Here is a 26,512-nt window from a genome sequence, read left to right as displayed (position 1 = left end):
TTTTGAAGACTTTGCTCTTTCAACAAGCCTTTTAAGTTGAGACCTATCCCAGTCTGCGTCTGTGTTGGAATGGCTTTTTAATATATTTTTTAAAAACAATATGTTTTTTAACCCTTTTAAAAAGATGTTTTTAAAGCTTTTTAAAAAAATGTTTTTAAAGTTGTTTTGTTTTGGTGCATTTTAGGATCTGTTTTTATGATGTTTTTATTTGTTTTTAGCGCTTCTGTTTGCTGCCCTGGGCTCCTGCTGGGAGGAAGGGTGGGATATAAATCAAATGATAAAAACTATACATCCCATCTTGTAGCTGTTCTGTGTCTATAAAGAAGGATGCCCATTTAGCTTTCACAAAAACAATTTAGCAAGGAAATGAATAAATAAAATAGTATGTCTGGGTGTGGGGGGGACTCTGAATTTAGTAAGAGATTTTTTTTTCCTGAAACTGATTTTGTGGTATCTGTGTCCCTAAGAAGAGAGAACTTGTCAATAAGCTGGGCGTCTATAGCATGGGTATTCAGGATCCCATGGCCTTGAGTGGCTTTTAAGGTCTCCTGGGTTTTAATCATACAGTATAGATAGAAAGTATCTAACATACTGCTGAACTCAAAGCAGCGTAACATTCCTGAAGAATCTGCTGTGCTGGAACACTTGCCTGGGATAGGAAGGTATTCATGGTTAACAGTTTTTTTTGTGGCCATGCTGTTTTAAAGCTGAGGGTGATCAGTTGGGGGAAGGGCAGAACTTCTTAACTGCAACTTATATGAGTTACTTGCAAGTGCATTCAGTTGAAAAAACAAACACTGGAAAAATAGTTTTACAGATACCAAGAGAACTCTCTCAGACTTGTGCAAGATACAGGATCTTTTGGTCCTGGAGAACAGAAAATTCATTGAGATGGAAAAGGAGGATTTAATCCTTTCATTTGAGCAAATTTCACAACTAAAAACTTGAGCAATTGCTGTGTCCTCCAGTATATTGTGAACTTGGCTGTACCAAGACCAAGCGATTGTCTTAAGTTTCTATATCCCAGCAGCTGCATTCCGACAATGTGGGCTTGGTGCTACTGAAATTTGTCAGTATGGGATGCTGGACTGACCTAAAAAGCAGAAGAGAGTGGAACAGATACTCTCCATTGCTGCTTTTTAACAAGCTTGAAGGACTTAGTAGAGTTCACTGGATTCTTTTCCCCACTGGGGCCTCCTCTCTCTTCACTTTCTGAAGATCTATGTAAGGAGGTGGCTGATGGTGCGATTTCTGTAATGTGCAACTGAATAAATGGAACAGGGCAAATTTCAAAGGAAAGAGTCTAAAGTCAGTATGACTGGTAAGGATCCAAAGAATTGGATGGGACCTCACATTTTAATCCATGGATCCATTAATTTCTGCATCTGGTGAAAGACCATGTGACCTCTGGAGCCTTATATTAGGGCAGGGGTTGCCCTTGACTTTGGGCCGCCTTGTGAGAGGCTTAAGAATCTGTGAGACATCAAGCTGTTTGCCTCACTTCTAGGGTTAGCACAACAGGACTGAGACCCCACCCCTTTCCAGGCTCAGCATATGAATTTTGCTAGTTTGAGGGAATTTATACAATGAAACATACATTTTCTGAATAACTGACATACCTGGGGACTTGAACTCTAGGTTTTTGCTTATGTCTCTGAGATCAATAACCTCATACAATTGATTGTGGTGTTTAAACTTGATCATGTTTTTTATCTTTCAGCTCTGAAAAGATCCTTTGAGGTTGAAGAAGCAGACCAGCCTCCAAATTCTTCCACTCCACAAAGACGGACACCCAACCCTCTTGTTAGGTCTACAGTGACCACCTCCACTCAGAAATTCCAGGATATTGGTACCAAGAATTCAGAGACCCCTTCCAGACATGTGGAGTCTCCTGCACAAAGGTCTCCCAAATCTTCTTTGAGGAGAGTTGAGCTCTCTGGACCAAAACATCCTGAGCCGGTGTCCAGAAGAACAGAAATCTCCATTGATATCTCATCTAAGCAAGTGGAGAATTCCACTTCAGGAGCATCAAGATTTGGCCTCAAGAGAGCAGATGTGTTAGGGCACAAGCCCCCTGAGACTGCTCCCAGAAGGACTGAGATCAATATAGGTAAGCCTCAGGACCAAGCTCTTCGCAGGATGGAAGCCCCCTCAAAGATCCCTGAACCAACACAGCGTAGAGTTGAAGCCACTAGCCCACCTGTGCCTGACGTTGCCACCAAACGTGTGGAAATCCAGGTAGCAAAATCTTCAGAGGTTCCAGTACCACCAGTCAAGCAGAATGACAATGTGGAGCTTTTCCCAACCAATCAGCACCTGCCACCAGAACCAAAGCTACAGCCAGTAGTGACTGAAATTCCGCCTAAGCGCCAAGAAGGTAAGCAGAAAATGAATTTACTTTTTTAGATTGCACATTTCTTTGTCTGTGTACAAATGCATTTGTGTTTTCCTAATAGCTGTTCTGCCACTCACGTGGGTTATAGTCAGTTACAATTTTGGAGGTACAGAGTCAGTACTTGTAAGTCATGGCAACTTCTACACAATTCAAGTTAGGATCTTTCCAGAGTTTGGGTTTGGGCTGGGATCAGTTTGGGGTCATATTCAAGTTCATGATAGACTTTTGAAGATGAAATGTTTGTTTCTTACATGCTACTGGTTCTCTCTCTTGGCTCATTTGCAACATTGGCTCACTAGAGGTGTGATGCTCATCTCATCTGAGGCCAGTTTTACTTTGGTGAGAGTGTGGAATGCATTAGATGTTGCCATTTGTGGGAAAGGAGAGTTTTGTGTTATGTACTTTTCAGTGTAATTGATGCATTGCAAGTGTTACTTGTGCACAATCGTACTAGGGCAATTATACCCAGTTTGAGACCACAACCCACCAGCCTTGCATTGTTGCCTGTCAGGATTTTAATTAACTAGTTCCAGCCAGGCAGCAAAAGCAAGTGGTTTGATGAGCCCCAGGCTTTATGAATCATAAGTTGTTCCTGCTAGTACACCTCTTAGAGATTTTTGAAATATTAAGCAATATATAAATGCATATAAATAAACAGTACTACAGAGAACTTTTAGTGCTGGATATAAGTGCATGCCTTACCTTTCCAAAGAATCCTTGTTCAAATGGTTCTCGTGTTTTTTTGCTTGCTGGGATGGGGATGAAAGAGAGTCCTTCAGACTATATTAATATGCATTGCTTTTGTGTTTGATATGGGCACCTTTAGTGTTCTGTATAACTCCAAATTATCCCTGGTTTGCTTGTTTGGATTCCTTGTAAAGCCATCCTCCGTCTGAAGTGACTTAAACCTTCGATGTTGACATAGTGCCATGGGCTTTTTTACTAGCAACAGCTTCAAGGCAGAGTGGCAATGCCACTGGGGTTATTCTCATGTCTTGGGTGTATTCTCTGTGCTCCTTCAGAGAGAAGACAGGTCGGATGGTAGGGAGGTAGATGATACAAACATGCTTCACTTATTCACAAGTTGATTTGAGAAAAAGCAATAGACATTTTTCAGTCTTGGAGTTCTGATGCGACTTGATGGAGACAGCCACAGTTTTGCATTGTTGAAGGGAAGGACTAAGGATGAACTCAGGTGAATAGCTGGGGTCAAGTATCAGATCTCCCTCCCTCTTCCTAAACTTACATCCTGCACAGAGTGCCTGAACTTTCCCATGCTAGTTGTCCTTGACCGCCACTCCTGGGGCAGATGGCATCCTATGTTCTGAGTGTGGAAGAAGGACCAGTCTGTTTATTATTTCGTTCTGATTTAGTTACCTCCTGCAGAACAGTAGCAGCTGATGTGGTGGGGCAGTCCTATGGAGCCACCCTCTCAACACCATCGGAATTGCAGCTTTCCTGGACAGGACTTGGGTGGGGCAGGATGTTGACCAGGTTGGCGATTCACAACTGTTGAGAATGCCAGACTGGGTCCACCAGTGCATCTGCACAGTCCTGATCTTGCCACTACCCTGCCCTACTCCAGCCCCGTCTAGGAAAGCTGCAATGACACAGGTGCTAGGAGAGCATTTCTGTAGCCCTGCCAACTACTCTGGCCGCTGGTGCTGGAGAAGCCTGAACAATGTCCCTCCCTGGCTTTGTAGAGCCTACAGTATTGTCTGCTTTTGTGAGTGGTGTGCTCACTTTGGCCTGGGAGCCTCCAAACGCTGCACGGGAAGCTGTGCTCCGAGCTGTTCCCCTCTCTCCCTTCAGTATCCGTCTCTCTTAATGTACATGCCTGGTGGGGGTTCTCTTCTGTTTCTTGTGTGCCTGTAAGAGAAATAATTGTCATTCTCACCTTTTCTTCTTGAGATTTATTGGGGAGTGGTGACTTTGGGCAGCTGGTATTTAAGGGCGTGGGTTAGACATGCAGATCATGAAGTGGACCCATATCATGGATGAGATGTGACCTACTGCAGGGATTGGGTGGGGTTCTAGAATCTGTAGACCAAGGTCAGGCAACCTCTTCTCTACTGAGCTGCAACCTCCCAGACAGCTGTCATGTATTGTGAAATGAAACCACTGCTTATCAGCATCTCTTCCCCGCACCTCCCTGATAATATTAAGTAAAAGAAAATATGTGACAAGACATCAGGGCTGCTACTCCCTTTAACTGGGGAAGGGATGGGGAAACACTGAGTGTGATAATGTCACATCATATGAAAACATTATGTATCTCCTTTAACCAAATATTCCCAGGGAGACTGTGGGGAGGAGATGGTGGCTAGCATTACTGATACTTTCCTGGTAATATAGAGTTTGGACCTAAGGGCTAGGTGTGACATAGAGTGTTTTTTTGCTCAGTACCTGTCTCCAGCACTAATCAGAATGGAGATGTTCTTTGTGAGGCTGAGAACAGCAGTAAAGAGACACATGATGGCCCTTATATTAGCAAAGCTGGAGAGAAATGTTAGGTGGTGCAGTAGTCAACAGAAGCAAATTTGGATAATAATTACTTTGTGGCTGAATGGTATGTAATCCCCCAAAGTTAAGTTCCCATTATGCCTGCATATCTTCTCATGCCCTCCATCTTAAGACTGCTATAAACTACATGCTTTGGAGAAACATGACAGTTAGCTTTTCAAACCCCACCATGGTTTTGCTAAACATTCAGCCCGATGAAGAGTTCTGGAGAACTTGAAAGTTTGCTTATGATCTTCTGACATTTTTGTTGGTCTTATTAAGGGTATTACCATTTGGACTAAATGTGGCTACTTATAATTTTTGAGACTTTGAAGAATGTTGCATTTAGCTGCCCAGGAACTGTCATGGACCAACATGGCTACCTACAATTTTTATATTATTAGTACGATGATTTTTCATCTGAACCCTGCTGAGAACTGTTCAGAGCACTTGATGATTTTGGTATTAGAGTTGAAAATAGGAACTTGATACCCTGACTCCCATATGCTAAACCAGTCAAACTTATCAGCTTATCAAGGATAAGAACATTGCTGGGGCTGCATTTGCCTTGGCCCATGTTCTGAGCTTCCAAAGAAAAGGACTTCTGACATGCTTTTTCTTTTTTAGTTCTAGCACTGAAAACATCTCACTAAAGAAAGCATTCAACCAGCAAGGTTGTGATGTGCAAGCAGTCTGCATAACATTCCATTCCACATGATGCTTTGGTATGCAGAATCATTTTACTGCAGCAAACAAATCAAATGAAAAACAGCCTTTCTATTTAGTAAAATCCAGGATCCTTTTCCCCCTGAGAGTAATAATTTTGTTATGGACTAAAGCCTTTCTTGATTTGCTTCCCTGTTTTACATTAGTTCTAGCTTGTTTTCACTCAGTCTGGTTGTGCATGAAATCTCATGTTCTCCCCTCTTTTTGGTAGTACCAAGTTCTCTTTGTTTGCTTTAAAGAGACCATTGTTCTTCCCACCTCAAGACTTTCAGAGAACCTTCCATTCCATGCTCACTGATTGCTCCTTTCCCTCTCCTGCTAGGTATAGATTTCTTGCCCAATCCATGAACCTGGCGAGTGTGTTTCTAACCCATGCTTGCTGATCAGGTAAACAGCTTCCCCTCAGTTTCTTTCTTGCTCTTCAGAGCATCTTAAGCTCTGACTTTACAAAGGAAGGTTGGAGGGTTTTGTAACTTTGGAAAAGTAGTAGAAGTCATTCCTTCTCTCAGTTCTCATCTTATTGCTTTCTCTTTTTGCAGCTTGGGGCTCCCTGCCTTTGAGATGCCTTTGTGTGATGTGTAATCACAGTTCTGTTTATTACCCTGGCTTCTTGGGAACCATTCACAATATGTCTAAAGGGTTTTTGCACAGTGCTGAGTACTTCCTTCTAATTCTATTATACAGAGAAGCTTTGGATGGAGCTGTTTTGACTTAGCAACAATGGGTGACATGGATAACCATTCACACTGCCAACTGCTACTTTTAATTTTTGTCCTTGGCTGTTCTTGGAACTCCCAGGGCTGGACTTTTCATCATAACTCATACCCTGGAATTTGGAGGTAGGTGTTGCTGTTAAACCTTAAGACCATTGTGTGATCACCACTGAAATCTCCAGACCAACCCTTTGCTGCCAAAGCATAACGTGGAAGGACTGGGAAGGCATCTACTTTCTTTAGACCCTAAAGTCAAAACAAGCCTTCATCCAAGTTCCCTTTTCCATCCTGATCCCTGGGGAATAATTTGAAGAGTAGGCCTGGGAAACACCAGCCTTAACAAAAATTCTTTCATGAAGGTATCCTCAGATGGTGCTTTCTTCTTTGGTGTTGTCTTTTTGAGTACAAGGAAATCCTGAAGAGATTTCTGGATAGAGCTACATTGCAAAGCATACATCACTTGCATTTGGATAGAGCTTTGGAGATGGCACTATGCCTCCCCTGACTTCACTGGGATTCTGGCAAGCTAACTGAATCACTTATTAACTTTCATTAAATGGTTTCCACAGGAATACCAATATGAAGTCAGGAAAATGAAAAGCTCATAATGTGTGTAATCGAGCAAGAATCAACCTATTTACACATTCCCTTAAACTCTTTGGGCTCGTCCAAATGACTGTATAATGTTCAACATGATCGCTTTGTGTATCCATTTATTTTCGGTGGTCCATATGACGCTGTCTGCTTTTGCGCATTTTCGCGGAGTTAAAACAGGATTTGCAGTATCGCAAAAAATGCGATATGCTTTTTTAATTCGGGAATCATCCATTGAACCTGAAGGGGCTTGGATGCAATACCGCGGACTTTACAGCTGGAGGCGTTCTGTGGGCGTTTCCCCATACCCCTTTCCTCATTCCCAGCCAATCATGTATTTCCAGTTTTGTGCATGTGCGCGAATGACCGAGGAAACCCCGGGAAAACTGAACCAATCAGAGCAATGGGGTGGTGTTTCAGGACCGCTGATACAGATCAACTTGTTCTTTGGAACATGGGAAAACAGAGGCGTGCGCGCTTGCCCGCCAAACACCCTTAAAATAAAGTGGGGGGTGGCGATTATGACTACGATGGGAAGGGGTGCCATTCTGGGGCACCCCCCTTTCTCCCTCCTCCGACTGCAATTTCGCAGCTGCGCAAAGAGCTGTGTAGTTCTGGGACGAAATGACAAAATGGCTGAAAGGAGCCGCGTCTGATCTCCTGGGAAAGTGCTGTCAAGGAGGCGGGGAGGGGAACTGACATGTGGTGGAAGACGAGGAGAGCCGCCAAGCACTGCTGTGCCGGAGCAGAGTCCAACTTGGAGATCTAGAGCAGGCACCAGATCATGCTTGCTTGCTGCTGCTTCTGCTGTGAAATTGCCCCCAGAAAGTTTAATATGCAAAAAAGCTAAACCACGTACATTTGGTTTAGCAATATATCTCAAATGTAAGCAAACAAGAGGCAGGGGTGTTATGTATAACATTATCTCCTTTGCTGTATATATGTCTCACACACGCGCCCACACACACACCACACATTAAGGTAACTGCAGTGTAATATTCCCCTCTCTCGCTGGTGCTGCAGGTGCTGCTGCTCAAGCGGCTGTGTGGTGAGCTTGTGTGCTGAGCTTGCTTGCTTCCGCTGTCAAAACCACCCTCCAGGCACAATTCTCACCCTCTGCGCAGGCACATTCTATCCCTCCTCACCCCTCCCATGCTCAGCAGGCGCAGCATGGTTCGGTAACTGATGCTGTACAAGAGCCAAAAAAATCGGTGAACTCCATTAGTGGAGATCTGTAATCTCCATTACAGATTCAAACTTTTGCACTCCTACATTCCAGCACATGCGCGTTATTGTGCTCCTTTGCGGACCAATTGGCTGATAGGGGGTGGTTTTAGAGGCGGAGCTGGGAAAAAGCGAGAATAATGTAGAGTCTTCCCGCCTCGTGTGCAGGTGCGAAAGAAGCGCGTTTTTTACATCAGGAAAGGGCAAACAAACAGGCAAAGTGGGGACTCTCAAATGACAAAGCGAATATGCAAAATGTGGATTATCCAGGTCAGTTTGGATGAGCCCTTAGGGAGAAGAGAAGGACCTTAGTGAAGAAATGAAATTAATATCACATGTTCAGGTGCAATTAACATCAAAATTGGAACTGGAGCTGAGTCAAAATAGATGGGGAACACTCTGAAAAAGGCCCCATTTGGCCCAATTCTCATGCAGCATTAAACTGTGGTTTAAATGTTCCTGAGCGATTTGCTCCTCCCCCACGCCTGATAATGTCACATGGGAGAGGAAACAAGTCAAGTCTGGCTTGTCATGATTTGTGAACCTGAGCTTGCTTGTTTGTTTCTCTCCAAAGAAAACATGAGCAGTAAGCCAAAAACAAACTTTGGCCTCCACTCATGGTTTGTTTGGAGAGAAGCAAACCATGAGCTGAGGTTCATACATCATGACTCGCTTGTTTTCTCTCCTGTGCAGCACAGTCAGGTGTAGGGTGGGTGAGGAGCAAACCATTCAAGTGTGTTAAACAGTAGTTTATTTTAAACTGTGGTTTAATGCTGCATGTAAACCAAGATTATCTGTCAGTAATCTTTTGGTGTTTATGCAAAAAATGTTTGACTGAAACTCTGTAACAATTTACCTAAATGTAAGCCTCACTGAACTCGATAGGACTTGCTTCTGAGTAAACATGTATTAAGGTTGCTCTGCAAGTGACACCTGACTGGCTAGGATGGAGTTATCAGCACAGGAAGCTTTGTCTTCTAATGGATTTCATTTGCTTCTGGTGGCTGTGTAGCAATGTGATGTCATCACATCCAGTATGTTCTCCCCGATTAAGTGAGATTACTCAGAAAGAAAAGAAACATTGAAAGAACTGCTCTAAAACAGTGGCTATCTAGTCACAAACAACTACAAAAAGAGGCAGGATTAAGGATCTTTTTAAACTAAACTTCATACCTCCTGGCCCCCAAATCACTACTCTTGAGGCAAAAAGTGAACCAGGAGAATATCTGACTCGTCCCTGTTTACAAATGAACAAACAATATGAAGATAAAACTATATTAATCTAACTGAGGCAATGTGACCCATCCTGCCAAACGGTCAACTTAATGTACTGTATTATGGGTTGTAACTGGCCACCAGAGTGAAGATAAGTGTCATGCAAGACAGCGCTTCACTGGAGTCTAGAGACAGAGCCTAAGTCATGGAGTCCAGGAACAGCTGCCTGGAAGAGGGGGTGACATTGATTTAAAAGAGGCTCTGGTATCCCAGGACAGCTGCTGGGAGTAAGGCTTGAACAATGGTGGCAGCTGTCTGGTAGGGGATTTAGAGCAAGAGACAGCCACGTTCAGTGAGATTCATACAAAAGGGGCTTTCAGTTCTAAAGAGGCCCTGTGTCGAGTGCAAGAGCTACAAATCGAAGGCAAATGGACATGAAAGGTTCTTTTTGCACCCTTTATTTGCTCTTCTCTGCTCAGATTTATGTCCCAGGAGCAAAGGTAGCAATACCGTTTCTCTAAAGCTACCCTAGCACCAATTTCCTCCCTCCCTCCCTCTCTCCCCCTCCCTCTCCCCCCCACCCTTCTCCCATTTATTTTTGTTGTTCACACTTCTACCTCCATTGTGGAGCATCTCACTGGACGCATGGGCCTGATGAGAGTTGGCATGCACAATTTCATGGATAAAGTTGTGCAGAGTGAATGAGGAGGTTGCTATCATGTGCTATTATCAAACAACTTGTTTCCAAAGTTCGTTCAGAAAAGATTGAGAACTAACAGGCACAGCCTGGAGAGTTCTACAGTTTGACTCCAAAACATGCAGTTTGCCTTGTATGCCTTTCATTTTATTGTTTTTGCAGACTGCTTCATCATTTATCTTTAGATTGTTTTCTATCTTCAGACGGTGATGGAGGAATTTCTTACAGATTTTAATTAATTAGAAGTTTGCTTTATATTAAGGTCTCATGTTATACAAAGGCATACTGGGACAAAGAAGCCATTGAAAAGCTTACTTTGAAGATGTAAAACCAAGTCACTAGCTGCTGCTAGCTGTCTCTGGCACTGATCAGTACCTTGTATGGCACAGAGCAGAAATAATGGCAAACTTTGTAGCCATTATGTTAGCAAAGCTGGGGAATAATTTTTAAATGCACAGCATAAGTTCTATCCCGGATAGCGTAATAACCTTTCTATGCTCTTGTACAATGACTGTAACAATCCCCCCTCCAAATTATTATTGTAATTTTGTAGTCTGATACTGAAAGACTCTATAAAATCTACTGTTGCAAAGACCCCATAGTAATAGGCACTTCCCTCACTTATGAAGGCTGACACAATGGCTATGAATTATTCTTTTTTCTTTTCTAAAAAAAAAAAAAATAGGCCACTCTCCATTTTAAGTTTCTGGGGAAATTTAATGCCCATTTAGTACCTTAAACATTGTTATGTTCCTTTTGTAACACTCAAGCTGGGTGTGCCAGACAAAAAGACACCCTCTCCAGGGATTTCTTGGGAGCACTGCTATTTGAGTCTCATTCATTAAATGTTTTAAAATAATCACTTGCCTTCTCACAAAAGAGAGCTCAGTGCCTAAAAATTATGTCTTTTCTGTCACTTACCTACTGCTGTTTCATAAAACTCACAAACTACCTGTCTACCCATCTGTTGTGGATACAGTCATTGCAGCATCTGAATGACTAAAGATTAATTCGGTCCCTCCCATGGGGCAACTGAGATATGAGGAGATTGAGACCTGTTGCCAGGAGCCTGTTGCTGCTGCCTAGGCCATAGATACAGTAGGGATCAACACAGTCACCGCTAACAATATTTTATGGCCCTAATATCTTTATAAATGCAAAGCAGTGATATTGCATCCTACTAAAAAAAAAATTACATTGGAATTATTTCAGATATGTCCTAATGCTCTCTGACCCTATGCCATGGAAGCATATAACAGGAATCGTATAAGCAAGTGGATTCTTGTAGCTACTACAGTTATCTTCTAGGCAAGCTTGCTTGGCTTCCACCCTTTACTCCCCCACGTCTCCACCACATAGTGTTTTTCTATGTCATTTTATTTGTTTTGCAGTCATTAAAGATCTGCAGTGTCGTGACTTGAGCATTCATGAAATATCCAAAGGGGAAAATCGAGAACAACTGTCTCCCTGGCTCAAAACAGTGGATAAATCAGGCCTCCGCCATGGATGAAATGGCACCCCCAACTTACGATTAACCAAGATAGTGATGACAGTTTGGTGGCTGGGCTGCTGGCAGGCCTAATAATAAAGAGTAGAGTGCAGCTGCAGAAATGCTTAAGTTAAGGTCAAAATTCCCCTCGTTTCTGTCTTTCTGAAGTGTTCCTTTTGGAGACAAGCATCTGCCAGAGTTAGCGCTGGGTGTATTTCAAGCAGAACTGAAATGGAATCCCACTCCCAACCTCCAAATTCATGAACATTATTCATGTGCGTATGAAACCGCTGGGGTATCTTTGCCTCCTCAAGGTTATCCCCTTGATTAATTTTGTCTTGCTTTGATTTCTTTCAGTCAAATTTGGTAGCCATCCAGTGAAATAGAAAGTTGGAAGATAAAGGAGACAGAAAAGGAACTACTGCTTAACACAGAGTGTAGTTAAACTAGAGGATTCACTTCTTCAACATACAGCAATAGCCAACAACTTGGATGGCTTTAAAAGCATTTTAGATAAATTCATGGAAGAAAAGGCTATCAGTGGCTACTAGCCATGATTTCTGTGTTCTACCTCCACTTTTAAAGGCAGCATGCCCTTGAATACCAGTTACTGAGAAAGCACCGAGTGGGGAAAGCGCTGTTGCACTCATGCCCAGCTTGCAGACTTCCCATAGGTCACTGTAAGAACAGGATGCTGGACTAGATGGGCCTTTGGTCTGATCCAGCAGGGCTCTTATGTTCTTTCCTGATGAGTCTATGGTGGGTACAGCATATTTTCTAACTGGGATAGTGCTGACCACTCAGAGGTTTCTTTATTTTTACTTAAATGTTTTTCAGGGAGGAACTACATGTTATAGAAGACATAGCACTACTGCTGCTTGTGACTCTTAGTCCTCTTTTCATCATAATATGTCAGCTGGAAGATTCCTGAGAACATAAATAAGATATGACATTTAGTTTGAGGATATCTGTTTTGTGCCTCTGCAAAAAAAAAATGAAGGAAATATCTGAATATTACTCAAACCAATACTAATGTCTCATGATTTTAATATTAAATTTGTAATGTTTGTAATGTTTCTGGGAAGAAATGGCCTAGTTCTATGATATAAATTATAAATGTTGTATATGTTAATGGGCCGATTCTCTCCTATGGGGCTGGGGAATTCCAGTCTCCATTTCATATAATTCACTAAAAATTTGTTATCTTTTTGCAGTAAGGCAGGAAGTGAACTTCCTGCGGTAAAGAGCAATTGTATCATATTCTCTCCATAGAACATTATGGGCCTTTAATTGTAATGCCTTTTATGCTCTCAGAATGTCTAATGGCACAAGCTAATGGCTCAAGAGCTGTATCATATAACATGGAGATAGTGGACAACCTTGCCTAGTCCCAAGTTAATGGAGACAATTCTGATTCTAAACTGCATGTTACAAATATTGTACCAGAAACTGAATTCAGCTGTGAGAACTCCTATCTTACTTCCTTGTGGGCCCCCAGTGCCTTCAGAGCTCCAGTGCGTGTCTTATGCTCAGAGCCACCTGGTGTGCCCCTCCTCCTTTCAAGGTTAGGCCTCTTCTCATTGGTCGGCATATTCTCATTTATACCTAGCTGGCTATTGGGGTACGCTGTACCTGAATTTACAAACCTGCTTCTCTTAACTCTTCCATCCCTCCTTGGTAATGGTTGCAATCCCTTTTTATTCAGTTGTAATCTCTCTTAATTCACTTCAGGTGATACTCTTTTCCCTTATTCCTGCTTTAGACCTTGCCTTACTCCTGTCTCCTCTTTCTTTTCCTGGTTTTCCCTGTTTACTACCTGCTTCTTTCTCCTCCTCCTCTGTTTTCATGCTCAGTCATGCATTCATGCTCCCTTTATGTCCTTCATTCCAGTCCACCCACTGTTACTCTCTCATTGTCACTCTCTCTTTATTATTATTATTTTATTATTATTATTTATTGAATTTATTAGTCGCCCATCTGGCTGACTGTCCAGCCACTCTGGGCGACGTACAAAATAGGCATATAATACCTAGACATTAAAACTCTAAAAGCAATGAAGATAAAATCTAGCCCACCCCAAAAGCCTGCCTGAAGAGCCAGGTCTTCAAGGCCTGGCGGAAACTCATCATGGAAGGGGCATGGTGGAGATCATTTGGGAGGGAGTTCCACAGGGTGGGGGCCACAACTGAAAAAGCCCTCTCTAGTCCTCACCAGTTTGGCTGTTTTGACTGATGGGATGGAGAGTAGGTCTTTTGAGGCTGATCTTGTTGGGTGGCATAGCTGATGATGCTGGATGCGCTCCTTTAGATAGACTGGGCCGAAACTGTATAGGGATTTAAAGGTCAAAACCAACACCTTGAATTGGGCCCGGTAAGCAACTGGTAACCAGTGCAACTCTTTTAGCACTGGAGTGATATGATCTCGCCGGCGGCTGCCTTTAATCAGGCACGCCACCGCGTTCTGTACCAGTTGCAGCTTCCGGACCATTTTCATGGGTAGCCCCACGCAGAGCGCATTACAGTAGTCTAGGCGAGAGGAGACCAGGGCATGTACCACCAATGGGAACAGATGATGAGGAAGGTAGGGGCGTAGCCTCCGTATCAGATGGAGTTGATACAGTGCTGCCCAACTCACAGCTGAGACCTGAGTTTCCATGGACAGTTGGGAGTCAAGAATGACCCCGAGGCTACGGACCTAGTCTTTCAGGGGCGATTGTACCCCATTGAGCACCATGCTAGGTTCATGCTAGGCTCTCTTGTAATAGAGATGTAACATTTCTGTAAATTTTAAAGCTATGGAGAAAAAACTCTTTTTCCATTTATTCCCAGAAAAAATGGAAATTTTGGGAATAATTTAAAAATATGTAATACTTACTGTTTTAGCACCCTTTATAGATTGAAAGTCACTTTCTTAGTTTTAGAACATAAAATGTGTTGTTATAATTTTATGAGCAAACCAAGTTATACATACTAAAAGTACAGTTTATTCAGACAATAATTACAAATTGAATTTACACTTTAAACATTTTAAAATTTTGCTACAAATTGAGCTACAAGCTGCTGAACTGTAAGCAACTTAGCATCTCTTTGGCTTTTGCCAGAACAGGCAAAAAACAATAAAAACAGAATAAACTGTCAATGTTACACTTATTTATTTATTTATTAAATTTATAGCCTGTCATTCTTCCCAAAGGAGCCCATGCTGGCAAACACACAAGCAGTAAAGCATCTAAGAACACTTTTGAAAAAGTAAAACAAAGAAAATTATTATGGCTCCTTCAGTATCAAGCAAAGCACTTGTTTCCATAGAAAGAGTTGAGAATACGAAGGGGTGGGGCAGCCAAGAATTGATGAATACTGCATGAAATGAACCACTCTTATTTTCTCCATTGCTATCAGTTTTTGTTTTTGTGTGTGTGTTGCTCTGTACTTTGTCCCACTCCCAGTCTTTTGAGACCTAGTCAAGAGGACAGGACAGCTGGTATAGCACAGTGGGGAGGAGAGCCTGACTGGGAGTCCAGAGTCTGTGTGTTCAAATCCCTGCTTGTGTCTCCTGGGTGTAAAGGGCCAGCTAAAGATCACCCCCACAGTGGGTGGCTCAGGGTTACGTGCCCTGTTACCTGTGCAGCCGTGGGCAAGCTGCATAGTCCCAAGGAGCCCAGTTGCCCCCCAGCGGGCAGTTGCAGACAAGGAAGGGGCTGGCTTGTGCAGCTGTGGCAGGCTGAGCAGGCCCTAGCCAGCTGTGGAGGACTAGCCTCAGAGGGAGGTAGTGGTAAGCCCCCTCTGAATACCGCTTACCATGAAAACCCTATTCATAGGGTAGCCATAAGTTGGGATTGGGTAGTCCATTTCCATTTCTAAGAGGACAGGAACAGATTCACCAACTGTGCCAACAAGAGGAACCCCCAAGCACAGAAGGCTCTGAATCCATCTTCCTTCTGTTGTGTTGGTGGAAGGCAGACATGCATCTTGCTCTAGCATTTGAGAATTGTACTGTTAGTGTATAGCTTAGGACTTGCTTGTCCTCAGTGTACAGGAATTGTAATGACCTGATACTGTAGATTGCCCTACTTAAAGGTTTTCCTGTTACTTGGTTTTTGATATCATTTTAGGGGAGGAAATATACGTACACCTAGTCTCAAACATTTTATTCATCATTCTAATCCACCTTTTTTAAAAATAAGGCTTCAGGAAAAAATTATTATACTTTCAAATATTCTCATATTCTTGATTTCTAGATTTGGACTGATTGTGTTATGGGTTTCCATTTTCACTCTAAAAGCAAAGCTGCCCTTAGAGATATATATACTCTCACTGTCACTTATCCAGCTATTGGGGGAGATGAGTCAATCCATCTGAGAAATACGTTGGGTAGAAATTCTTCCTTTCCTGGAAGGTTTAATTGAAATTTTAAAGGTCATGATCAGGTGCAAGTCATCATTAATGTCTCCCCTCATAGCCCTGATTGCTATATTGATTTGCTCCAGTCTAGTGTGACACAGCACCTTGTGGAGAGTACATGGTCAAGGCATGCAGTCAGCCCTATTGCAAAGATATGGAACTCAGCATTTATGTGGGAAATTAGCCTGTAGATTCCAATGTGGGGTCCCTTCTAGGCTTTTTAAAGTGCCATAATTGAAGCTCCATACATAGAGCAGAGGTAGGAGTCCCTAATTTCTTTTACTTCAGTTGCCACATTTGGCAATAGTTCAGCAGACACCTTTATACACAGCCAGGAATGGGTGCTGGTTCAGCACTGCAACATCTGGCAGCTGAAGAATTAGGTTGGCCATGTTGGAGTTTTATGCTTTCACCACTGGACCAGTGATGACAATGTATTGCCACAAAAACCTTGATTAACACCTGGCTTGGATAGGCCTCAGAGTCAGGCCTTCCAAATTAAGCAGTAGAGCCAAAACATTTGTTGCAACAACATTGCCACCAGAAAACTCTAGTTGTCCTGCAGATGACCTCTAAATGTCAACCCTAGCAGCATACAACTGTTTTCCTGCTAGCTGGGTCCATAGACTGAGGTGACAAAGTAAGAAGGCATGCAGTGGGACCATGCGTGTGCTGTGTTGATTACCTCTGATTCTTCCAACAGTGTCCTAGAAACAGCTGATGAGAGGAAACAATTAACAAGCTCAACAACGGCATCCTTCCTGTTAGTAGAACTCAGCTGTTTCTCACCATGATTCCAGTTGCTTGCTGCTGATCTGTTTTACTAATCATCATAATAAAATATCATCACAATAAAAAGTAACAGGTTGCTTTTGTTGTGAATGTGTCCAGGAATGTCTGGGGAATGGGATATTGCCACCTGGAACAGAAGATGATCAAAGCCAGGGAAGTCAAAGGAATGGAGAAATGACTGATTCATTAATGAAACTTTTGTGCGGAGTAGATGGCCTCATGGGATTGGCAAACTATGTGGCTGCAAAGTGTGGAGGGTGCATTTCTCCACTATCCCCTCTTCTTTTTGCCTCATGTTTAATTAGACTTTGGAACAAACAACTGTTGTTGTTTAATCTGTTGCTGCTTGCCACGAGCCCTTGAGATAGGGTTTACCATGCACTAGAATGAATACATTTCTCATCTTGCTCTTAAGCATTAGCTTCATACAGAGCCTATTGTGATTTCAGATGTATTTATATGCTACTGGAAATGGGATTATATCCTTGGGGTTAGCCTCTGTTTGCTAACTCTAGTTCCCCTGACCCACCTTATCACTGAAGCATCCTTGTGAGTAATAATGTACAATTTATCTTATCAGTCTTCTTTCTCTCTCAGAGAATTGGACTTCTTGCTGTGCCAGCCCTTTGGGCATCTGTCTTGGGTGCCATTATGGTATTCAGCTCTCTAGCACAGAAGTTTTCAAACTGTTCTTGGGAATCACTTGGGTCCCATGGAAACTTTTGGGAGTTCTCCAATCAAAAGATCAGTAATAGTGGTGTGCTGAAGCTTCTCTAACAGACAGATTGCTCACCACAGCCACTCTTCCTTTGCAATGCATAGGCATAGGAGCACATTGTGTGTGATCTGAGATGTGCTCTTGGTTCCTATGGAGCAATGGTGAGTTCCAGTGCACCTGTCCAGGTGCCCTTGAATTGACTGTTAACCCTGGTACATGAGATGGGATTGTTTTTAATGCAAAGGCAGAAAGTTTCCTTGGCAAACAGGTCAGCAGTATGAAAGGAGTTTCCAGAATGCTGAAAGTTTGAAAAGTGTCCTAACGCATATTCAACACGCTCTTTACTAAGGGGACTCATGTATTGTTTTTCTCTTCTTTCTCCCCTCCATTCTCCCCTTAGCTGAATCTGCCTGACCCTAGAATTCATTTCCCCTGCATGAAACCTTTTTGTTCCATGGTTATGCTAACTGGAAACAACCTGGTGAGCCACATGTCAACCTTTCTTCCTCACTGTGTTGCTCTAAGAACATTTCTGAAAGTCCTGTAGAGACACTGTAAGATGCTACAGTCCTAGTATCTGTTGCAGTAAATGTAGCTCCTGTTTTCATTGACTTTTATGACATTGGATTGGTAGATAAAGCGAAGGGAAGCAAGTACTGTAGTTTCCAGACACGCACACACACTGTTACAAATTTTGTAGAGTGCAACAAGTTAGCCACCATGAGACAGGACGGAAAGGATAATGCAGCCCAAAACATGGCAGCCGCAGAGGCATTGCCAAATGCTTTACCCTGCAGCAGAAAAGAATGTATTTAAGTCTGCTTTTTTTGGTGCCACCTTGATTCTTTAGGAAGCTCCTTATATAATTTGTAATCGCTAATTCATCTTCTGTTGAGAAACGAGTTGTTGGCGTCAACTGTTTCAGCTGTTGATTGGTGCTAGAGCACAGAAAGCTGCCTTGTACCAAGACAGACCATTGGTCCATCTAGCTCACTTTTGTCTACACTGACTGGCAGCAGCTCTCCAGGTTTCAGACGGGTTCTTCCCAGCTCTACCTGGAGATGCCAGGGATTGAACCTGGGGCCTTCTGCGTGCAAAGCAGATGCTCTGCCACTGAGCTATGACTCTTCACCAAATAGAATAGAAATGAATGAGCCTGTTTCTATTAATATTGCAGGGAATTGTGTTTGTGTGTGTATAAACATTTATAATGTAATGACGGTTGCCGCCTCCTCCTCACACTATTAAATTTGCATCCTGCCCTTCCTCCCAAAGGAGGCTAGGATCCTTTTGGACAGAAGCAACCCACCAGATGGGGCAGAGCTAGTTTCTAGTTTCCTAGGAGTTGAGTTGCTGTTGCTTACTGGTGTGGAGAAGGAGAAGGCGGTAAGGAAAGATAGGTGTACAAGATAAAAACAGAACAAAATACAAAATTGCAACTTCTAAAAAAATAAAAATAATTTCAGCAAACTTTAAAAACAAATTCTAAAATTAATAAAACAAATGCACCAGCAGGAGTGCCAGATTGGCTCTGCCAGTGCATTTGCACCATGCCAACCTTTCTGCCACTTCATACCTATCCCTCTTGGTAAGCACCTCCTCTTGGAGGTCGCTGATTCATAGGGTTGCCATAAGTCGTAATCGACTTGAAGGCACATAACAACAACAAAGCACCAGCGACCCACCTGCTGGAAGCTAGCATAGATGCTCCACCCCACCCAATTAGCAACTTCTGCTTTTGAAGGGACAATCCCTTGCAAAAATGATTCATGGCCATAAGGTGGACTTTATCCTAAAAGAAGTCCTGGAATGAGCTAAAGAAATAATGTTACTCTGTAAAAAGAGAGTCCCATCACGAATCTAGTCCTTGGTATTGATAGAGATTTTGGGGGTTGGTGGTAGTGATGATGGCAGGAGTGAAGTATATTGATCAAACCCTGCAATATATTTTGTCAAGGCCTTACAGGACTCTATCTTGCTGCTCACTCATGATTGCTTAATTATAGCCAGGGCTTTAAACAGATTTAAAAAGACAATAAGCCCAACAACTTTTCCCAAAATAAGAACCAGGCAAAAAGCCATGTGGATAAACAGTGAGTAATCCTTTCCAACTCCCAGAGCAGCTCAGCAGTTTGACTGCACTGTGAGTCTAAAAGCTGTTTGGGAAACATTTCCTTAAAACCAGCTGACACATTTGGGCTAGATTATGTGTGTGTTGATACAGTTTTATACAGGAAAGAGCCTCCAGCCCTGAGATGGTAATATATTGTGTGTGTGTGTGTGTGTGTGTGTGTGGTTTCGGGAGGAGGATGGGGGATGTATTCAGTCCAATTTTGTGCAGGCAGAACAGGTGCCAAATATGAGATAAGCTGGAAAAATTTAAAAAACCTGCAGTGCTTTCCATTTGGAAAGAGACAGAATGAGTCAAGGCAGGAGCAAATATGGGTTGCGTTGGTGGGGGGATGTGGATTTCTTTCTCCACTGTTTCAATTTCACTTAGGAGAGAGATTGGGGCATGTATCAGTGTGGTGTGTGTGTGCACGCGTGCATCTTTAAAGTATTTGGATAATGAGGTGTCTAGATAAATTGAACTGCCAGCTTCATGAAAGGCCCTTTGTGGATCTGAAAAACCAAACTTGAGGTAATGAGGAATGCACAGTTGTGGTATAAACCTGAACAACAGAACAAAATGTGCAGTTTGTCTGTGCTTTCTCTGATCTGAATAGTTGGGGTCCATGGGGAAAGGTTCAGGCAAAGAGATGGGATGCTGAGTGGCATTAATGTGTGTCAACACAGCAGAGCCTGGAGTAGGCAGCAAGAACAATGGCTGGAGCATGAAGGAGAAGCTGGGAAAGTGAGACTGGATGAATGCTTGCATGTTTCCGTGCTGTGTTCTTTGTTCAGTCAAGCCAGGGGGCGAAGTGTGGTGAGGAGTGGGCGTTGCTCCTGGAGATGCCAAACTGCAGGTGTCCTGTTCTTAAATAAGAATTTCCTTCTCTTTAAAGCGGCCTTTGGACGTTATTTGACTGGTTTTAATCTCATTCTTAATGTATCACTCTGTAATGACATACTTGATGGACAACTGTAGTTTTGTTTTATCCATTTTGTCTTGGGCTTAAGAGCTTGGTGCTTCCAGCCCAGGTAGAGTTTGGGCAGATTTCAGATGGTGGAAGGATCTGATGGCTTGCAATTGGCCTGAGACATGCTAAACTCGAGTTTCCTAGTCTCCCTCTCCCTCTGTGTAAGACTCCTGCCTGATCATACACTATAGTGAATGGGATGGAATAACAAGAGTGTTCATGCAGGTTGTCTCTGTTCCTAGTCTCCTTGTGTTCACATGGACATTTGCACACAGCCTATGTCCGTAGGGCACTTTCTACATAAATGGGAGCCTTGCTTTTTCACTACACAGAAGACGCCTTATACAGACATACAGATGTATAGATGCTTAGAAACACTGATCTGAGCATGTGTAGGTCAGGAGCAAGGAAATCACCTGCAGTCCTGCTTCTCCCCCACCGATTCATCCTAATATGAGTAAATAAGGTTCTCATATCTTTGGCAAATGTGGGAAGGGAAAAGGAACTGAAGTTGGGTGTTTAGAAATTGTTTTGTTTAAGTAAGCCTTAGAATATGGAGTATGAAATCTGAACAGAGATGTGGGCCAGCAAGGCCTCATTACTGATTCAGTTATTAATAATTTTGACATGGAAGATTTCCACCCCCTTGAGTGTGAATCACAGCCAAACTTCGTGCATACTTCCTTGTGTTAGCAGATTAAACATTTCACACTACCCATTTGCAAAGCTCAAGCATGTAATGGATAAGGGGATTTGTAAGTCCCACTGTCAGTTTCTCTGGGCCAATAGTGGGGTTAGCAACGGTGCCAGGAGTCAAATGTTATCTAGAGTTGAACAATCTTATAAAGGAACTGATGTGCCAATAATTAACTGATTCATTTACCGCTGGACATGACAGGAGAACTGACAACGAGACACAGAAATTCATCCAGACATTTTAAGGCAGAAGTGGATAAAACATGACTTATGGAACTGCTTCTCACAGCCCATCTCTTTCAGCATCCATGTCAAGCTGAGCACAACCTTTGCCATGGAGTAGGCAAGGAGGATGGTACCCTGCTGGTGGTGGTGATGGTGCTGCCAAGAGGGTAGTGTCTGTCTCCCAGTGTGTAATGAAATTATTGTAGCAGTGAGAGAAATTATTAACAAAAATTTGGAGTCCTCCACTGAAAATGATAAGCAGTAGATTGATGTCCAAGAAAACAGGATTCTACATTGGCTGGTGCCAGCATAAATGTCTATTTGAAAAGATTCGCTGCTTCAGCCATGGAGGCTCCCAACCATTTTAGTCCTTCCAACCATGGGTTTGAGTGACAGGTATCCTATGCTGCATGGCCAGAATTGGGTCAACATAACCATAAACTGGTTCCTGCTCAGTAGGAGAGATAAATGCAGTTAATGAATGGTCTGACCAGAAATGAATGTGGTCTACAGATGCAGGACATTTATAGCACACCAGACTCACAGTACCTCTCTTCCACTGTGTAGTGGTACATTGAAAGCTTTTCCTCAGTCTGCTTGAGTTCGAGACATTGGTACCTATGGATCCCTATTTACTCACTTGACATCCTTAAGGAGCTGGTGAGTTGCCAGACTACATTAGTAGTGGTAAGATGCATGGCATTTGTAGCAGATGTGCAAGAACAAGTGAGTCGTTGAAAGCAAGGGTGGGGATGCTGTTAGACTAAAACTTGCAACCTCCCTGAGGCATTGACCATGCTGGCTGGAGCTGATGTAGTATCTGGAGGTCCCCCACCCCTGGTTTAAAGGAAAGCAGTCTGCTTTGCTACTGCACGACTCTTCCTGGAAGTGAGGCATAGGATAGTGGACTTGTAGCTTTTGCTGGCTTGAAGTGGGTGCCTGTATGTCTAGGTTCGAGGATCTCCAATCCCCAAAGCACTACAACTTTGGTAAGGAAGAAACCAGTATGGGAGTGGCTCCTCCAACTACTAATTCCCTAAGTGGTCTCCAAGTGATCAGATCACCTGCGTTTAAAAGTGAGACGGTCTTTTGTTTTGTTTTGTTCTGCACTTAAGTGAATTAGAGATTGCAGCTTGGTATCTGTCGGTGAGGCCTTGAGTGAGGCACTGCTGCTCACCCAATAAATACAGTCATGGTTTACAAGAAACAAGATAGGCATGGACTTGTCTCAGTTGGATCACTGTGTTCTAAACTATTTATGGAGACCTGGTTCTGCCTCAGCATGATGTTTCTCTGTTCTGTTGGCCAGTGCATGATTTGGGAAGAGGCTGGTAACATGCCAGCCCAATAAATCATGGGGAAGGAGTTAAAGCCGTGGATTAAGATTACACAAAGATAGCTTTGTTTTTGGGAATGTCAAACCACATTGTGATCAAACAAGATAACTTGACAATTGGCCAGTGTAGTGGTGTTTTTTTTTCTTTACCCCTCCTTTAAAACCACACACAAAGTCACAGTTTATTTCCTAGAGTTAGGATGTTGCAACAAAGCTGGAGTCAACATAGCTATAAATGGAAGAAGCTACTCTTCTTGGAACAGAGCCTGAAGTGAAACTTTATTGGGTCCACTCATTGTTCCTTTTATTCATAATGTTTTAAGAAAAGATAATGGTGAAGAAGCAGGACTTCTTTTTTCCTTTTCTAATTAGCAACCTCTTGACTGCACCAGCATGTGCTTTGGACTGAAAGTTCTCTGGACAGCCCAAGGAACTGGATTCTATGCAAGCAAAAATTGTCTCACTCTTATGTAAGAGAGGCACCCCCATGTTTCCAAGGCACCTCTTCTCCTTGGGTGTTTATGAGATGGCAAGTGTATAAAGGGAAATTTAGGAAGCTTTCCAGATATTTATGTGGACCAAGCTCCAGCGGTTTGAGGCAGTTCTGTAAGATTGGGGTCAGGAGGGAAGAGAATGTGAATCAATTACTCCACTTCTGTTTTCAGTTCATACTTGGGATAGATAAGCAAATTGCTGGGCGAGGTTGAGGTTCCAGTTTGGCAGGACTCTGTAGCCCACAGTGTCATCAAACTACTGCAGCAAATGGAAGAAAAAAACCTATATACATGTTATAAACTAATAGCAAGGTTTAAAACAATCTGATTTAAGCTTAATGGTTGTGCCTCAAGAGTTATTGTGGCTCTGTAATGGCTCATGGAGAGTGTCTGCATGTAGGGTTGCCACTTTTTTCCAGGCAGATATCTAGTGTTTTTATCAGATTGTGACAGGCAGAAACTCATCTGGTATAACTCTTCCAAGCAGGAAGGTACAATAAATGGCTGGTCTGAACCACTTGCATGCATGCCTGTCATGCAACTGTCAAAGACACAGGAGCCCTGCGAGGGAAAAAGTAGCAGCACTGGTCCTAGTTGTTGACAATCTAGTTGATACATTGGGAGATCTGTACTTGGGATACATTGGGAGATCTCCCATGGCTTTTTCCGAAAGCTGAAAGCACCTGTGGAAAGCCTCCCTGTGTATCTGGGCTGTAGCACTGGGAAAAGGTCCCCCCTCCTTTTCCCCATGCCATTTTTCTGATTTGAATTCCCCACCCCCGCTTGCCCAAGGCTGCTTTTTCTCCTATGGAGGAAAAGAAATAGATACCTTTTGAAATGTAAAGCTAAATGGGTATGCCGTGTTCTCCTTAATCTACATTCCTTTGGTCTTCTAAGGGGACTAGTGGACAGTTGATGTATTGTGACTTATCAGAGGCATTAATTTACCATATCCAAACAGTGACAAAAACCATATAAAGGCATATGGTAAACAACAGCTTGATGACCAGTTATCATTGGGCTATATTCAACTGTCAAATAGCAGTCACAGGCTGTTACATGTTATATCCAAAGTGGACCTAATATAAGGGAATGAAGGTGTCAAGATAATCCGGCCTTCAGTAAACTACCTGCCAGCCCTTTCTCTTTCCTTGTCTGCTTCATTCTGCTGTTTATGCATTTGTGAAGAAAACTGGCCTCGTGCCAGCTGTGCCATCAATTCATGCTTAATAATCACCTGTTCAGAACAATGAACCAGCGTCGCTTTGATGTCTACTCAAGCCACTTTCTAATGTTAGCAAAGTCTTCTCCCTCCATCGTTCCTTATTGCTCTGGAGCAAGAACAAAAAAAGTCACATCTGCATTGAAACCTTGCAAGATGTTATGAACAGCATCACTGGACCTGACAGCAGCTGTGTTATTCAAACTGTGTACAGGATGTCCACAGATATTTTGCTGCACATCAGATGTTCCAAGGGTGTCCAGTGGTAGGGAGACTTCAAAGCTGAGGGGCACCATTTTAGAGCTGTTACAAATGGCCTCTTGAAATTCTATACCCTGTTTGTGGGCAGAGAAATGGGGGGAGGGGCATGGGAAAGGATAAATTCTTGATCAATTTGTCAGGGCTGGTGCTCATCATTAGCAATTGCAATAGCACAGCTTCTTTAGTTCCTAAAGAGCAACTAGTTCCAGAAGCAGCAACTTGTGGGCAGCCTGGCCACCATATTACATCCATCACCATGCTTGGACCTGGTGTCATTCCAGGGCATTATTGGAAGGAAATGCCAGCCGCCACAAGGGGGAAAAAAGCGGTGGGGAATATTCAGAAAAATTCTGCAAAGTGATCTTTTTCTAGATGTGTGATATATATTTTTTTGCTCAGCTCAAATTCTGGCATATCTTGTTAAATGTTCTCAGATAGTAGAGTTGGGAATGGCCTCTATGTTAGACCTAAGATAATGGGTAATTTTTTTTTCATTAATTTTTATTCAAATTTTTAAAGACAAAAAACAAAACAAAACAAAAATTATTAAACAATAAAATAAAATGTTGACTTCCGATTTATCGCAGATCAGCTATAAGTCTACAATATATAACAATCCTGTCTCCTAAATTATGTTATAAAATCACTTTCCTCCAGTAGCTATCTTAACTAATCGTCAAATCTCATAAACATTACTTTATTCTTCCCACAAAAAGTCAAAGAGAGATTTCAATTCCTTGAAAGATATATCTTTCAATTTTTCTCCAGATAAACATGTCGACCAATCCATCTCATTCAAATCCACTAGGTCCAATAATTTCAATAGCCATTTTTCCATTATCAATATTAATTCCATCTTCCATCTTCAATAATCCTGTTAAGTCCAATAATTTCAGTAACCTTTCTTCCATTATCGATAATCCTATTAAGTCCAATAATTTCAATAGCCATTCTTCCATTATCAGTATCCCATAATAATCTTGTTATCATAGCCATAGTCCAAATAAACATATAGATTAATCCATCTCGTCAAACCAGTTTGATCCAATGATTTCAATAGCCATTCTTCCAATATCAATATTGATTCCATCTTCCACCTTCAATAGTCTTGTTCAGAGCTTGGAAAAGTTACTTTTTTGAACTACAACTCCCATCAGCCCAATCCAGTGGCCATGCTGGCTGGGGCTGCTGGGAGTTGTAGTTCAAAAAAGTAACTTTTCCAAGCTCTGCTCTTGTCCAGTCCAGTATTTTCAGTATCCATTCTTCCATTATCAGTATCCCATATTAATCTTGCTGTCATAGCCATAGTCATATAATAAGAGTCTGATGGGAATCTCCCTCATCACAAATCTTTTCTTGCCATCAATTCTGAATATGTTGCTGAGATATTGTTGTAAAGTCACATCTCTACTCTTCTTTTTTACAAAATGCACTGGCTCATCTCTTAAGAATTTTTCCATTGTCCCATATCTGTAGCCAATTCCATAGATTTTTTCTATGTCAAACTCCATCACATCATTCCAGTCCAAAAAATTATCCAAGACATTGATAACTTTATCTCTATTATCTTCATTAATTTCTTCAGAGACAACGTTAAGTTCCAAGCAGTAAGCTTTGTTTCTTGTATCCATAGACTCCAGATCTTTTTCCAATTCTACATTTGTTCCAGTCTCCAGAGCCTCTCTCACAGAATCCACTATTTCTTTAAACTCCTGCGTCATTTTGCTAAATTC

The 26,512-nt window shown here is 42.4% G+C and overlaps 1 protein-coding gene across 6 annotated transcripts in view; it reads left to right on the top strand.

Annotated features, from left to right (window-relative positions):
• Positions 1 to 26,512, top strand: part of SEPTIN9 (septin 9) — a 323,191-nt gene that overhangs the window by 197,723 nt on the left and 98,956 nt on the right. For all 6 annotated transcript variants that reach the window (XM_061616349.1, XM_061616348.1, XM_061616354.1 and 3 more), the window contains one exon: positions 1,721 to 2,377. In XM_061616349.1, coding sequence (XP_061472333.1) covers positions 1,721 to 2,377 — 657 coding nt within the window. The remainder of the gene's footprint in view (positions 1 to 1,720; positions 2,378 to 26,512) is intronic.

The sequence above is a fragment of the Rhineura floridana genome, chromosome 3 (assembly GCF_030035675.1).
Source record: "Rhineura floridana isolate rRhiFlo1 chromosome 3, rRhiFlo1.hap2, whole genome shotgun sequence".
Lineage (NCBI taxonomy): Eukaryota > Metazoa > Chordata > Lepidosauria > Squamata > Rhineuridae > Rhineura > Rhineura floridana.
The sequence above is the reverse complement of the archived record's forward strand: the minus strand, read 5'-3'. Positions and strand labels throughout refer to the sequence as shown.